The sequence below is a fragment of the Anopheles ziemanni genome, chromosome 2 (genome assembly GCF_943734765.1).
Source record: "Anopheles ziemanni chromosome 2, idAnoZiCoDA_A2_x.2, whole genome shotgun sequence".
Lineage (NCBI taxonomy): Eukaryota > Metazoa > Arthropoda > Insecta > Diptera > Culicidae > Anopheles > Anopheles ziemanni.
In genome coordinates, this window is record NC_080705.1 from 90,022,822 (window position 1) to 90,037,850 (window position 15,029).

The 15,029-nt window shown below is 48.1% G+C and overlaps 2 protein-coding genes across 2 annotated transcripts; one reads left to right on the plus strand and one right to left on the minus strand.

Annotated features, from left to right (window-relative positions):
• Window positions 1-5,904: 5,904 nt before the first annotated feature.
• On the minus strand, window positions 5,905-6,839 carry LOC131291310 (chymotrypsin-2-like). Its single transcript, XM_058320510.1, has 3 exons — window positions 6,788-6,839; window positions 6,122-6,714; window positions 5,905-6,060 (listed from the first exon to the last, which is right to left on the minus strand). The coding sequence occupies exons 1-3, from the start codon at window positions 6,837-6,839 to the stop codon at window positions 5,905-5,907; spliced, it is 801 nt and encodes a 266-aa protein (XP_058176493.1).
• A 1,229-nt stretch (window positions 6,840-8,068) lies between these two features.
• On the plus strand, window positions 8,069-14,331 carry LOC131281321 (uncharacterized). The gene is made up of 11 exons (XM_058310647.1): window positions 8,069-8,178; window positions 8,323-10,357; window positions 10,441-10,902; window positions 11,017-11,149; window positions 11,229-11,603; window positions 11,672-11,995; window positions 12,086-12,272; window positions 12,389-12,548; window positions 12,611-12,737; window positions 13,853-14,007; window positions 14,131-14,331. The coding sequence occupies exons 1-11, from the start codon at window positions 8,069-8,071 to the stop codon at window positions 14,329-14,331; spliced, it is 4,269 nt and encodes a 1,422-aa protein (XP_058166630.1).
• The last annotated feature ends 698 nt before the right edge of the window (window positions 14,332-15,029 follow it).

Consider the following 15,029-nt stretch of genomic DNA (forward strand, 5'->3'; position numbering starts at 1 on the left):
CCCATACTTTAGCCGCCCCAAAAAGCAACATCGGCGACCTTTCTCGTCTCTTTTTCCCCTTGTTCCGTCGATCCGGTTCACATTCCATCGCTTTCCGGCGACGAGACGAGATCATAAAGTTCCACGAAAATCTTTATCAATTGATTGCGACCCGGGCACCCTCCAAAGCGCCCTTCAAAGTGCCGAACCTTGGGGGTGTTTAACGCTCTTCAAGCTTAAACTTACCGCTTAACTTTCGGAAAACGAAATTATCCTAATTAAAACGACACACCCAAGACCACACCCGAATTCGGGTTTGTACGCTGTGGCGCTTGTGATCAACAACAATTCACCGCTTCTTGCTTCCATTCCGAAGACGTTAATGAGCTTTACTTGAACCGTCTCCTCTTCACCCGAACGACGTTTGTCTCGTGGAAAAATAAGTGAGAAAATTTAAACTTCTAACTTAGTTACCGGCTACATCAGACAGAACTATTGGTACTTTTATATTGGTATGGTTTTCAACACACAATAGAATAAATTTAGCAACTACCTTAGCCTTGGAAAAGCTTCTTCCAAGCATTCCTTTCCGAGAGACGATCATTTGAAAAGGAGATTAACATTAGTATCATAATATCGTCCCGGTAGTGTTAAACCGCCCATATTAAGTAGGCGCCCAGGAGGTGCTGGTTTGGCTAATCCTTGAGTTTTCACCGGCTCGAAAATTGCTCATCATCTTTTCACATTTCGAACCCCAAGACGAAGCCCCAAGGCGACCCGTCCTAGAGAAAGGTTTTTGAAAGGTTAAAGCAAAATTAATTACGCTCCTGCACGCACCAAACACGGGCCATTTGGAAAAGTTTAGTGGAAAGACTGTTGGTAAAAATTCGCTACCCGTCTCGCTGCGGGAAATGAAATTCAAGGAAAACTCTCCCCCTCCACGGGCCCGAATCTGGTCAAGTGAAGTGTGAAATAATTTCAAATACTAACAACGCAGCTCGCTGGCAAAACCATGATGACAGCGCAATTTGCGCTCTTGTCAAGTTCCTCCAGCGATTGACAGGACCGACCGCCCCAACCCACCGGGTGCAAGTGTCTCCCCCAGTCGGGTGGAAAAACAGCAGGACACTGGCGGTGCGAAATGCGGAGGGAAAGTTTCCTCCGGAATGCCTGGAGCGGGGATTCCATTCCTGTTTGCGTTTGCTAAACCGCCGTTGTTAATGCGAATGGTACTGAACAGAATTATAAAGTGTAACCGTAAGCTTAACTACCGGACGGCCCCCTTCCGTCGGTGGGATTATCTCCCACGGGAGTATGAAAACTACTTTTATGGAGGATCCGTCATACAAATATTTTCTGATTTTACTGTAGTTCTTGCAACTTTACTCTCATAGGAAGTTTTTACGATTCAATATACTTTCGACCTTCAACTAAGAATCGCTTTAAGTTCGAAGTACAACAAAAATTGATAGAAAAATCCACAGCGAATGGTTTACCAAATTAGGTTGTATTGATTTCGATAAAGAACTTCAGAGAATATTTTAGTTTTATTTCAAAGAGTTACCCTCAATATCTTTTGATGAAAATAAATTCAATGAAAACAATTTCAACAAAACAAAAATTCAAAAATATTTTAGCATTTAAAAAATAATTGGCACTTCATTGAAAATTGAATTATTAAATAATGTTCAAGAATAAAATAGAAAAAAAACAGAAAAATAAACCTACATCATCGTGAGGAGAAAGTTTTTAAAATTTAAATGTCTAAAGACATCATAAGTATGTTTTACATTTTTTTTAAATCCTTACGATTTAAATACGCTAAGAAAAACTTCAATGTTCAATATTCTTTGATCCATCGGGTCACATTATTGGTTTGTTTGAAATTCCGTTTACTTTGTTTTATGTAATTTTCTTAATTTTAAAATGTGATATTAGCTAAAAGGATATTTGCTGTTTTCTGCAGTAAAAGGAAACCACATACCGTTCTGTTTCCGATAACTATCAAGTAGACCCTTGTATGCTGTTTGCAGCCTAAACTGATTAGCTAGTTGTCCTATATCCTTAAAGCTGCCTCAAACCAAAGAGGGCTGGCAAGGAAAACTACCCGATACTTTTACAGTGAAAAACAATTACATATTTTTCCCGCTTTCGACGACGGTCTAAGAACCAGTCGAGAGGAAACAAAAACTGGATGGCCCGAATGGATCGCGAGCCCGGCGCTGCGCTTGACAGCTATTGGAAAACGGGTTCCGGGTAGCAATTCGAGATATTTCAAGTGCCTGCCCGGCGCTCTCGAACTTCTCGAAGATGAACAATTTACGCCAAGCGTTGCGCCACGCTCGGATGCCACTTTTCCGAATCCGTGCGGAATGTTGGTCGCGGAACATGCCACGCGGCCGGAAACGCGGGGCCCAGGGGGGGCGCACACCCACTTGCGGTACGATTTTACGATAACATCGTAACGCGATATGCTAAAATCGCATCCCCAATCTCGCCGCTCGGCCGTCGGGCGTTTTGCTTGCGGAATGTTTCCCCGACATGTCAACACTCGCGATGGCGCCGATGATGTGGCTGATGAGAAATGATGATGACAGCGTCCCACAACGGGGAGGGGGAACAGTGTCTGGGGACAGAAGGGAAAAACTGAAGCCGACAAAAAAATGATCCACTGTAAGTTAATCGATTTTCTTCCGTCGTCCTGCAAACGGTTCCAAGATAAAATCAGCCTGCTTTGCAAGACGACGAAGAGGTTTTTATTGGACTTTCTGTTTTTCTTTCCTTCCTCTTTCTCTTTTTCTGGTTGGGGCAAAAGGCACAAAAAAATTAATGAAAATGAACAACTTTGCCTCGGAAACCAAAAAGCGGTCGCTTTCAATTGATATAATAACAAAAAACGGGTAGGGAAGAGCACGGACGTACCTTGCCAGTTTCTGATGAGGCCAAACACGCCTCCATTTTCTATAAGCGACGGCTATCAAATCAATTTTTCCGTTTGGTGAATAGATTTGGAAGAAAACCGTTCGTTCTTCCGAGGGAAAGCGCAAAAGAAAAGCAATCGACAATTACCGAGCGTGACCGAAGCCAAAGGCGAACTTTCCGATCAAAACTCGGGTTGGTTTTCCACGCAGTTAATAAGAATTTCCATTTCTACAGATTTTTAATACGCTTTTCTCAGCGCATTTTCTGCGTCTCTGCAGAAAATTGTTTTCCACCTCTGATTTAGCGCCATCTGCGGGGTATAAACGGGAGTGGTGCAATGCTTCATAACATAATATTTTCCTCGATTTTCCCTGAAAGTTGATTTCATTTTTCTCCCGGAGGGGTAACATTTCTGATACAAGTTCAAGGCATTCGTTTCCTTTCGCTTAACGAATTTCATACCGTCCAACACATAAATCATCGTGAGTGTGAAAATAATTTGTAATCCCATTAACTACATTGGTAAAGTGTTTCAAATGATACGTTTTATGCATCGAACCACATTCATTGTCCATTACGCACAGGTGGTTTCACAGGAATGGTTTACATTGATTTTAAGCTACAGGGTTTTCCTAAAAACCTTTCAGTAATGATTCGATTACATACCATGATTTTTCCACATCATCACACGATGAACACTGTAACTAACTTGTTGCTTGAGCTCAGACGAGCTTAATTAGAATTTCAACTGATTCAAATCAATCAAACAAGATCGATGAAAACTTATTATGATGTTCTAATGTTGACAACAATTTCAGGTAAAAACGATAAACTGACAAAACGAAACAACACACGGACTTGGTTTTGATGACCATTTTGTACAAATTCTTATGATACATATAATAAAAACAAATGGCAAAACCAAAAGACCTATCGGTTATGCAACTTTGTTGTATTGCGTGCTCTGCAAGGAATGTTCTATTTGATTCGGTGTATAAGTTTCCCCTAATCATTTGTTGTTGATCGAACGTTAACCTTCCTCTCCTGCTGCCACAGCATCCTACCGACAGTAACTTCCACGAATGCAGCAGGATCCAATTACGCCTTTCACCATGTGGAACTCCCGCCCTCCAAAAAAGTTCCCCACCAGAGTGGACCCAACATAGGATAAAAACCCGGGGAAAGAATTCTTATCGCTAGCAAGGAGACTTGCTTTGCTCTGCACCACGGACGGCGGAACCTGCTGCTTATGTCATACCACGACCCCAATATTCGTCACACTGGAATGAGCTTGTTTCGATAACAAATTTGTGTTATTATTTATACCTTCTTCTCCATTTTACCCCACCGCGCTTTGTTTGCTTCCAACGTAGTACACTCCGTATGCTACGACATATGTATTGTTCGGCCAAAACGAAAGACCCTGCATGATATCGACAATGCTTGACGAGAACGGAGAACCAGCAGAAGAACACGGAAAAATACCATCCAAACACTCACACGTAAAAGAGCGCGAGTCAATCTTTTTGCGGCTTGGGGGGGGTGAACTTCTTATGCGTCCCCGGAACACCCCAGCCGACGGTATATGAGACGAGGCAGATTGATAGACAGAACCGACGCAGCAAAACTCAAACCAAGTTGAGTCAGTCACCGTTCGACACGCTCCGGGTTCCTGGAACGCGCAGCGGGGACGCAAGAACCGTTGACGACGTAGAATAAGACACGGTTAAAGCCGGTCACAGCATCCAACTTGTGCGGTTGTTTCTGCGAAAAGCGCTTGTCAGCACCGTCGGGCGTGTGATAACTTTCTTTCCGGATCTTTTTCGTCCACGGATACATTGCTCGTAACTCGTTGACAATTGAGAGACAACTGGGCGAGGGTGAAAGAAACATCATATGACGATAGTAGTACACAATGGGGACACAAACCGTTATCAACGCCATTGTCAAGGCTACGGCCGGTTTCTTACGTCATGCAAGGGCATGGCGATGAAGTGAGCGGCACGGGGGCAAATGAACTTTCCCCACAGCCTACTCGATCTCATTAATTATCCCCGGGAAGTTTACGTTGTGTCATCATCCTTTAACCGTCCAAAGTTCGATGTGGGTAAACAAGATTAAAATTAATTGTGCGAACGTAATATAAGTTGTTCAAAAAATTATGTTTCGTAAAAACTGCCAGTAGTTGAGGCGTAAAGCGGATATCGAGTCTTTGACCGTTTTTGCTGAAATCTTGAGGCATCCTTCATTAGCTCAACCAGCCGATATACTCTACAACCGCTGCAGAAAAGAATTATACCATAGATAACCCCCAGCTTATGACGCCGCCAGAAAGATTTATGATGGCCCTTACAGCTGTTCGAATCTCCACGCTAGACCCGCAGGCTGCACGATCATGAAGTCGGTGGCGATCGGGCCAGGGTGATAGAAAGGTTCCAACAGGACCTTGATGGTCCTTGATAGGTCCACCGTTTTGTGGGTTATTGTGTGGGATCGATTGGCCTATTCGACCTAGTGGTCTTTGTGTGGTAGAGTAAACACAATTTAAAAAAAATAGGGATGTAGCAAATTTATCTCCAAGTAATAAACTTATTGAGGTCATATAAAATAGCTGGATGTTGAATTTCGACCAAGACTGTGCTGAGACAAGTCGTTAATCATTCGAAAGCAACTCCTGATGTCAAAAGATGTTCCAAGTTAACAGGCTTTGCACCTGTTAAAGAGCATCGATAGCAAACCAGTGTAACCATGAAGACGTACTAAACTGTAAGCGAATCAAAGAAAAAGAAGAACTAGCCGGAGTTATGGGCTCATATGACGCAGAAGAAATGTGATACGCTCTTTGGCGTATTTTGCAGACTGTATTCTCTTCGTCACAGCAAACTCAAAAGCATTCCATCTTAACAGTCTCAGGATCTAGGTAAACCAGATTCATTACTCAATAGATAAATTTATTTGAGGATCAGTTTTGTTGCCATATGATTTAGCTAACATGTTATAATGCTAGTGCAGAATACGAGTGTGTTCTCGAATAAAGTCCAAGTAGTGCGAAACCTTTGTCATGACGCCAGGATACGGTGCAGAAGCACACGGTTTGATACTCCAAGAAACGATGCCCACCTGAACTCCGTGATGTAGCAGCGGACCTCCAGAATCTCCCTGCGGAAAACCCAAATGTAAGATAAGGCCTGTAAGTAGATTCCACAAGCAACAGACTTACACTGCACTGTCCTTTGCCGCCTCCAGGATAGGCGGCACAAATTTGTGACGGATGGATTGTGTTCGTATGGATCGCCTTGCACTCCTCATTCGGAACGACATAGTATTCGATGCGCTGGAGCGTGGTGGGAGATACTCCAAAGGTAACATTTAGTCCCCAACCGATTAGCGTCACTTCGAGATCATTTGGATCGTCCTCGACTTCAAGCATATTGTGAGGTAAACGAATCGGGTAGACACGATCACTAAGCGTTAGGGGCCTTGCTAGCTTCAACAGGGCAATATCGTTGATGTAACTGTTGCGGGTATCGTATTCGGGGTGAAGAATGGATTGCTCTATGCTGTACACTGATTCGTCCACATTCACAGATAGGTTAGTGCGTCCCACTTGAACCGTCTGCACTGGAGAGATGGAAGTAACGCAGTGAGCGGCCGTTAGTATCCATAGTTCGGACAGGATACTTCCTCCACAGGAGTGGATTCCCGTTCTACTACGAAGGGATATCATAAAAGGAAAATCAAGGATGGACGCATCGGTACCGTTGACGATCTTGTGGTCCTTATTGCCGAGGAGTTCGGTAGGTGCTGGTATGGCTGCGAGAAGAATGAAATTGTGATGATTTTTACTTCACGAAGGATCATATCGCTAAGGAGGAATATGCCTTACCTAGGGCTGCACCGAGCACGAGGGAAAAGAGAGTTAAGTGTTTAGTTTGCATTATTACATGCTTGAGGAACGCTTTCGTGAAGACTGTGATGTATTTTCCAATGCCGCAAGAGAATATTTATATTTGCAAGTGCACGATACACTCCCCTCGCAGAAGTTTATCTTCTACCAATCGCAGTTAAAGTGTGCAATGATAACAGGTACTCTGGTTTGCCAGCTGCAAACCACTCCTCCTGATTGGCCCCACACTCTGGTATAGCTTTCTTGTCTTGCGAAATAGTCTCGATTCATCGACGTCAACTTAAGAGGTCATCCTCCAAAAATAACAGGTCAGTTATTTTTAAAACAAAAACGTTATCAAAAGCGGAATACAAATTGCGATTTTATGATCTGTTTGTGTTGATTCAGGACCACGGTACAGTTCTTATCGTTCATCGATGAGAGTCATTCGATAATCATCAATGGTTGCGATCCGCCAGGCAGATAACGATGACAAGGGCAGATATTAGAGCAACGCAAGTGCAATTCAGATTCAAACGGAGAGAAAAACGAAGAAAAAATCGAAAGAAATATCGACTTTTGACAACAAGAAGTAAAGAATTTTTGCATAATATGCATAAAACACACCGCATCAACGGCGTTTCTCGATCTCGACGCTCGATCTCATTAATTGTCCCCGGGAAGTTTACGTTGTGTCATCATCCTTTAACCCTCCGAAGTTCGATATGGCTAAACAAGATCAAAACTAATTGTACGAACGTAATTTAAGTTGTTCAAAACATTATGTTTCGTAAAAACTGCCAGTAGTTGAGGTGTAAAGCGGATATCATTCGAGTCTTTGACCGTTTTTGCTGAAGTCTTGAAGCATCCTGCATTAGCTCAACCAGCCGATATACTCTACAACCGCTACCGGACCGCCTGCCCAAGAAGAGGAATACCTTAGGTAACCCCCAGCTTATGGCGCCGTTGATGGCTTGATGGGAGTACAATGGGGCACTTGCAAGTGTTTACCGCCATCGTTCAATTTCTTAAGTGCTACTAGAAGCGAAAGACTGGCGACAACAACGTTGCGAATTACTTAAAATTATAATCAGTAGTTGCTAGTTGATTGGACCTGCTGTTTGTGATCCTACGCGCAGCGCTCATGTTCAGTCGGTCACCAGCATCGCAGCAAATCGGCCCCAAAAACACGACCACTTGCCAGCCAGCAGTCAGTAACGATAGTGTGCTCTCTTTTTGTCGCCTTCAGCTGAGACTAAGACTTCTACTATCAGCAACGCGATGGCGTCGTCATTCGCTAATTGCTCCTACGCACCCGATCCGACGGCCGGCGGCGACACGAGTCCATTCAACTACGGCGAACGCAGCCTGCTGGACGACCGGGACAAGCGGTAAGTGGAGAGGTTGATCGAGCCGTTGATCTAATGTGTGTTCGTGGCCACGTGCTATACGTTGTTGTGAGCCCGGAGTGATTTGACGTCCGAGCACAGTAAAATAACGAGATCGTTTCCTTTGTTTATCCATCCGCCCGACAGAGGAATTACCAGAGCGTCCAGTCTAGCCCTACCGAACCACTCGCTGCTCGATCTGCTCGAGCACAAGCAGAAGCTGTACGACACCATCCACCTAACGCCACCTCCGAAAGGCAATGGCACCCGGCGGCATTCGTCCGACTCGTTCCCGATGATCGAGAATGACGACTTCCAGCTGCCGCAGCGCCAGAGTAAAAAGTCCGTACAAGGTCTCCCGGGCCCGCTTGTGCCACCGCCGGTTCCGAAGCGTACATTTCAGGGAAATTTCCCGCGCAAACCACCAGATTCGTTCGAGGTGCAGAAGCGAACATCTTTGCTAGCGCTTGACAGTTATCAGCAGCAGCATCAGCAGCAGCAGCAGGTCCAGCAGCTTCAGGCCCAGCAACAGCAGGTTCAACAGCTTCAGCAGCAACTACAGCAGCATTTAGCCCAACAGCAGCAGCAGCAGCAACAGCAGCAAGCGCAACAGCAGCAGCAGCACTCTTACGCGCAATTCGTTCGCTCGGAGCGTATCTGCAAGTCGGCATTCGAGGATCAATCGTTCAGCTACTACCCCACGCCACCGAAGAGTGCCAAGAGCTCGGGCAGTGGAGGAGTAGGCGGTACCACCTGCCACAGTGTCAGTGCGACCAGCTTCGACGATCTCGGCGAGCCGGATGATTTCGTGCTGTTCAGCAAGAAGATGGCCTCGATCGAATCGAACCGCTCGTCGAGCGACTCGAACAAGTCGCAGACAACCATCGACACCGGGTACGTTTCGGCGAACGAAACGGATCGTTCCATCCTGACCGGTGGTAGCTGCTCGTCGGCGAAGGCAAGCGGTGCATCGGGTTCGTCCTTCCGCAGCCGGTTCTCCTCCGAGGACACTCAGTCCTCGCTCGACAGCTTCCTCTCGTCGGAGCTGCACCGCACGGACACGATCGAGTCGCTCCCGCTCAACGATTCACCCTTCAGTCTGAAGAAGAACGTGTTCAACTTCGACCTGAAAACATCGCCCCTGATCCGTGGCAGCAGTACCGTGTCACCGAACTCGCTCGACGAGAAGCTGGACAACTGCTCACCGCGCAGCATCGAGAGCAAGGGTTCTCGCAAGCTACCCACCGTTCCGACGCGGAAGCCATCCGGCAGTGGTGCGAAGCTACCACCACCGGGGAGTTCCGGTAGCCGCATGACACCACCGCTGCCACCGTCCCGCTCGCAGCAGGCGTTCGAGACGCGGAAGCTCCAAAAGCTCCAACAGCAGACGCAGCTCAACAACGTGGTGTCAGTGCACAAGACAGCCCTCGAGAGCCTGCAGGAACTGTACAGTCGACCGCTCGGCATACGGCGGAACATTCACCGACCGCCACCGCTGAGCCAGCAGCAGATGTTGGCCACTTCGAGCAAGGGATCTTCGATGCTCCACCTGCAGCGACAGGATTCGGGCGACAACTTCTCAACCATTACCTCTGGTGTGGCCAACTACCAGGGCAAACCGATGGAGAGTTCTCTGCACGGTCCCACCGCCAAGGTTAACCGTTCGTTGATCCGCGGGAAGGTGCCCATCGAAACATCTACCAGCGCCAGCCTTTCAGGTGGAGGCTCTTCGTCTCCCAGCAACAACATTTCCACCCTTCTGACCGGGGCCTCCAGTGGGGGAACTCCGGCACCCTGCACCTCTCTGATGAGCAACACCACCGGAAACTCGACGTCGGCCAGTGAAGGCATTGGCTCCATGGGAGTCAGTACTCCCGGCACGATTCGATCGGTACCGCCGCGAGTCAGCATGCGTCAGGATTCGAGCATCTCGAGCGACAGCTTCAGTCAAACGTCCAGCCCCAGCTACAACTCCAAGATCATGGAAGCCCCACTCCTCTCGCACGCCGCCAAGATGCCCAAGGTGTCCAAGCCGATCGCGAAAAACATCGACGAGATCACCAAAGAGTCGCCGACGGACGTGAACGGGACGGCCGCCATCATCAAGAGCGCCTCAACTCCGGCCAGTCTGCAGACGATCGTGCGCCTTTCCAACGGCTCCAACGTTAGTCTTCAGCACAAGGTATGAAACCCACCACCGAACGACCTCCATTTCAACCACAACGATCACACTTTCGCTCTTTGCTCCTTCTTTCTCGATTTCAGAAATTTCAAATTTTAAAAGCACGCAAAAATTCCAACCCTTACGTCACGAGCGGTCGGCTAAAGTTCCGCCTGTGCCAGATCCTGCTGAACGCGGTCGGCCTGCTTGCCATCGCCGGTGGTCTGGCGGCCTACTTCAACGCCTACCCGACGATCAAGTTCGTCAACCAAACCATCACCCGCACGTCCGTGCCAGCTGGCGGTGGAACGACGTCGGGCGGAACCGGCTCATCTGCAGGCTCCGGTGCCAGCTCATCCGTCACGTCCACCGGGGGCTCCTCGTACGGGGCATCCGGGCGACCATCGCTAGATCTTGCCCCGGGAGGTTACCGTGGCGATCGCAATCCGGCACCCGGCGTCTGCCTGCCGGTGATCGTGAAGTTCTGCCAGCAACATCGGGTCCCGTACAACTATACCGTCTATCCGAACTACATTGGACACTTTGGCCAGCCCGAAGCGCAAGGTGTAAGTACACGATCAGTTCCCCAAATATATCCATTAGTTCCTAAAACGTAAACAAACAGTTCCCAGTACGGTTCTAATACCTAAAACCCTAAACTAATCAAATGCATTTGGCAGGAAATTGATCTCTTCGAGGCCCTGGTCGACGTGCAGTGCTACGAGCTTGTTCCACTGTTCTTATGCTCTCTGTTTGTGCCTAAATGCGGTAATTTCGGAACATCCATACCGCCGTGTAAAAGTTTGTGTATCGGTAAGTAGCCCTTGGCACTTGGGTATTCGAGCAGCTTCTTAGTCTAAACCGTTTCGCTCTCGGTTGTTCTCTCGCACAGAAACGATGCGACGCTGTAGTTTCTTTTTCGACGTCTTTGGCCTGGAGCTGCCGGAGTACTTGCGCTGCTCGATCTTCAACGACGCGGTGTCGGACCAGGAGGAGTGCGTCGGGATGGCCGAGTACAAGGCATCGATCATACGATCGCGGCGTCCCATCACCTGCTCCGGGTTCCTGTGTGACAACAATAAGCGCTGCATACCGGACGAGTGGAAGTGCGACGGCCATGTGGACTGCCACGACCAGACGGACGAGGCGCACTGCGATTCTTGCGGTGACGATGCCATCCACTGCGGGCAGGGAAAGTGCATGAGCCAGAAGCAGGTTTGCGATGGTCACAAGGATTGCCCGTACGGGCAGGATGAACGGAATTGCAGTGAGTATAGGATGACATCTTACCCTTGGTGAAGGTTGGACATAACCCTCGTTTTCCCTTCGACTTAGTTCGACTTAGCGAAAGAAATGGGGATCTCGGACGTGGGACGCTGGAGGTGTACAAGGCGGATCTCAAGCAGTGGGCCCCGGCTTGCGTGAGGAACTGGGATCCAGCTACCTCGCCAACAATGATCTGCTCGCTGCTTGGCTACAGCTCGGTTAACTCCAGCCGGACCACGATGCGTGGCTCCAACCGGACGCTGGTGAGCACCAAGGATGCCTCAGCCATGTGGCGCATGAACCAGAAGCAGAACGTCAACCTGATCAAGGAGTTTAACAGCTGCGACATCAACTCGCGCTATCCGGTGGCGGAACTAACGTGCTCCAACTACGGTAAGTAGCAATACCACTACCGGAAGGGGTATTTTTAGTGCAATGTACACGATTTTGACCTATTCTATCTCTCTCTCTCACACCCTTCAGAGTGTGGTAAGGTACCGAACAAAAAGAACCTAAAGGCAACGAAACGGATCGTCGGTGGCTCGACCTCGAGCCCGGGAGATTGGCCTTTCATCGCGGCCATCCTGGGCGGCCCGGAGGAGGTGTTCTACTGTGCTGGCGTTCTGATCGCCGATCAGTGGGTCCTGACGGCGTCACACTGCATTGGCAAGTAAGTATAGACCAGCATCACCACACGAGGGAGGGAGGAAGGGATGGACGGTACGGCACGATACCGGTAGCTATGAAAAGGTATGTTTTTTGTACATATATCAGTTCTCCCACCAGTCACACGATGCGCAACGTCAACGACTGGACGATCCAGCTCGGGGTCACCCGGCGCCACGCGCACACCTACTACGGCCAGAAGGTGAAGGTGAAAACGGTCATCCCGCACCCGCTGTACAACCTGCACACGGCGCACGATAACGACATCGCACTGTTCCAGGTAAGGTTCCCAATAGACGTCGTGGTCGTGGACTCGATGGTGACGCTCACGTTCCTTTACAGCTGGCCACCAGGGTTGCGTTCCACGAGCATCTGCTTCCGGTGTGCCTTCCACCGCCACACATCCGTGAGCTTCCCACCGGCATCAACTGTACCGTCGTTGGCTGGGGCAAGAGGGAGGAACGGAACTGTAAGTACTACCCCGAGGAGATCTCCAAGGGAAGAACATCCCAGGCTGCATTATGCGAATTAAATTTTTCAACAATCTTTCGAAGAACCCAAACACAACAATGCCCACGACCACTGCCTGGTGTAGGGTGGTGTAATCTTTCGGTTCGAGTGGTTGTTCCCTCCCCGGAAGTTGTCTCTCCCACAGACCCCCATTTATCCGTACACTCGTTAGTACTTGGAAACGGCAAACAGTGGACAAAATTCTTTTCTTTCCTTGTCTGCTGGTTATTGTGTACTTCCACCGAGTCCCGGTTTGTATGAGGCAAAAGTTTTCGATAAGTTTACCGTGAAAGGAACGTAAACCGGGGCCCAACCAACAGCAATCGCCACAAACAGTCCGGTGCGGTGATTGGAAATAGATGAGTGAAATTCAATTTCCGGTGCAGAACGCTTGCATCGGTACAGATCGCACAGATTCGCGCGAAGCTGGGCGGGCATTCCGTGAAACCCCCCTTAAAACTTCCATCCGCACACGGGAACAATGGAACTGGCTGACATGGGTTTTCTTTTGCGGACCAAAAAACACATCGTCACTCGTTTTTACCAGGAATTCCCTGCTTATACTTATTTTAAACTCACCCAACATGATGTTAAAGTTAGCTTGGCCTGCATTTTTGGACCATTCGTTAAACACGAGGATGGAAACTGTGAGAATGCACTTTAACAGACGTGGAAATATTCACTAATCGTAGTGAATAAGATAGTGGCATTAAAGACATGAATTTATTTGAAATAGTGAACCCAGCGAGAAGCCTATGAAGGTATGGAAAATGTTGTTTCATTTAAATATTTCAGAATCATTTCTATCTGGAATCTGAAACGCCTGCTTAGTTAAAGAATCGGACATAAGTTTGCAACGTCTATTTTGAGTATTTTTGTTTCGTTAAGTACATTCAGCCAATCACAATCCCTGCTGATGGACATGAGCCCATTTTATAGCACTATGATGTCCACTGTTTATCGATAAAAATCCATAGATATACTTAACAAGAACGAAGAAAACCCTCTTAGATTCCTGCACCTTCCACTGATTGGAATGTTTGTTTGTCGTCCCTCTTTTCCACTCTTCCCCAGCAACACCGAACGGTGCGTCCTACGAGCCGACCCTTAACGAGGTGAACGTGCCGATCGTGAACCGCGATTTGTGCATCGATTGGCTGGAAACGTTCAACGTCACCGAGGGCATGATCTGTGCCGGCTATCAGGAGGGTGGCCGCGATGCGTGCCAGGTAAGTGGACCCGATCGAAAACCGATTTTCGTTTGCATTAAAACTGCTCATCGTGTTTGTAAATGAAAACGGTACGGTAAGAAGATGACCGAAACCTATCATACTTAAATATGCTTGGAACAGGGTGATTCCGGCGGTCCACTGCTGTGTCCGTATCCGAACGAGAAGGATCGCTGGTACGTGGGTGGAATCGTGTCGTGGGGGGTGCGCTGTGCGCATCCCAAGCTGCCCGGCGTCTACGCCAACGTGCCCAAGTTCATCCCGTGGATTCTGTCGCAGATCAACAATCACTCCGTGCTACAGACGGACACGGTCGGTCGATAGATCACGATCCATTTTTGAGGAGAATTTAAAAAAAAGAAAGGCTGGAAAAAAACATGAACGCACATACAAGAAAGCGGAACGGCTCGAGGAGAATTCGGGCATGACAAGACAATAATCGTGACGTTGTACAACCAGTAGTACGATAGCTGAACTTTTCGTGATTGTGTTTTAATCTATAGGACTGTATTTTTATCGTGTTTGCATAGTAGAATGTTTAAATACACATTCGCTAAATGTATTTTGATAGAGAAACAGGCGTATCAGCCAGAGATGAAAGCGATTGTAGAGAAAAACGCTGATCAAAGCTTCGTTATCCCTCCCCAAAGCACCTTCAGCATCTTTTCGCGTGTCAAGCGATGAAGTGAATGGTTTTGAAAAGAAATTTCCCAGGACCACGGAAAGCGGTTGCGTTCAAACCACACCACGAACGGCCGACAGTTGACACAGGAGGACAACATCAAACCACTGGCAAGCGAAAAAAAGGGGGATAAAACAGGAAAGCCACCGGAAGCAATGAATCATTCAACGGCCCGGTTCGGTTGGTCGGTTTCCGAAGGACACATGCTTTGCTGTCCCTTGTGGCGCTTCTTGACAGCCCGAGGACAATATCCGCTCGGAACGGATGCACCTGTCAACCGTGTGCGTCCATCATGTTCCGTGAAGTGTGAAGGTGCCGGTGGGAGGGGGGAGGCGTCGGA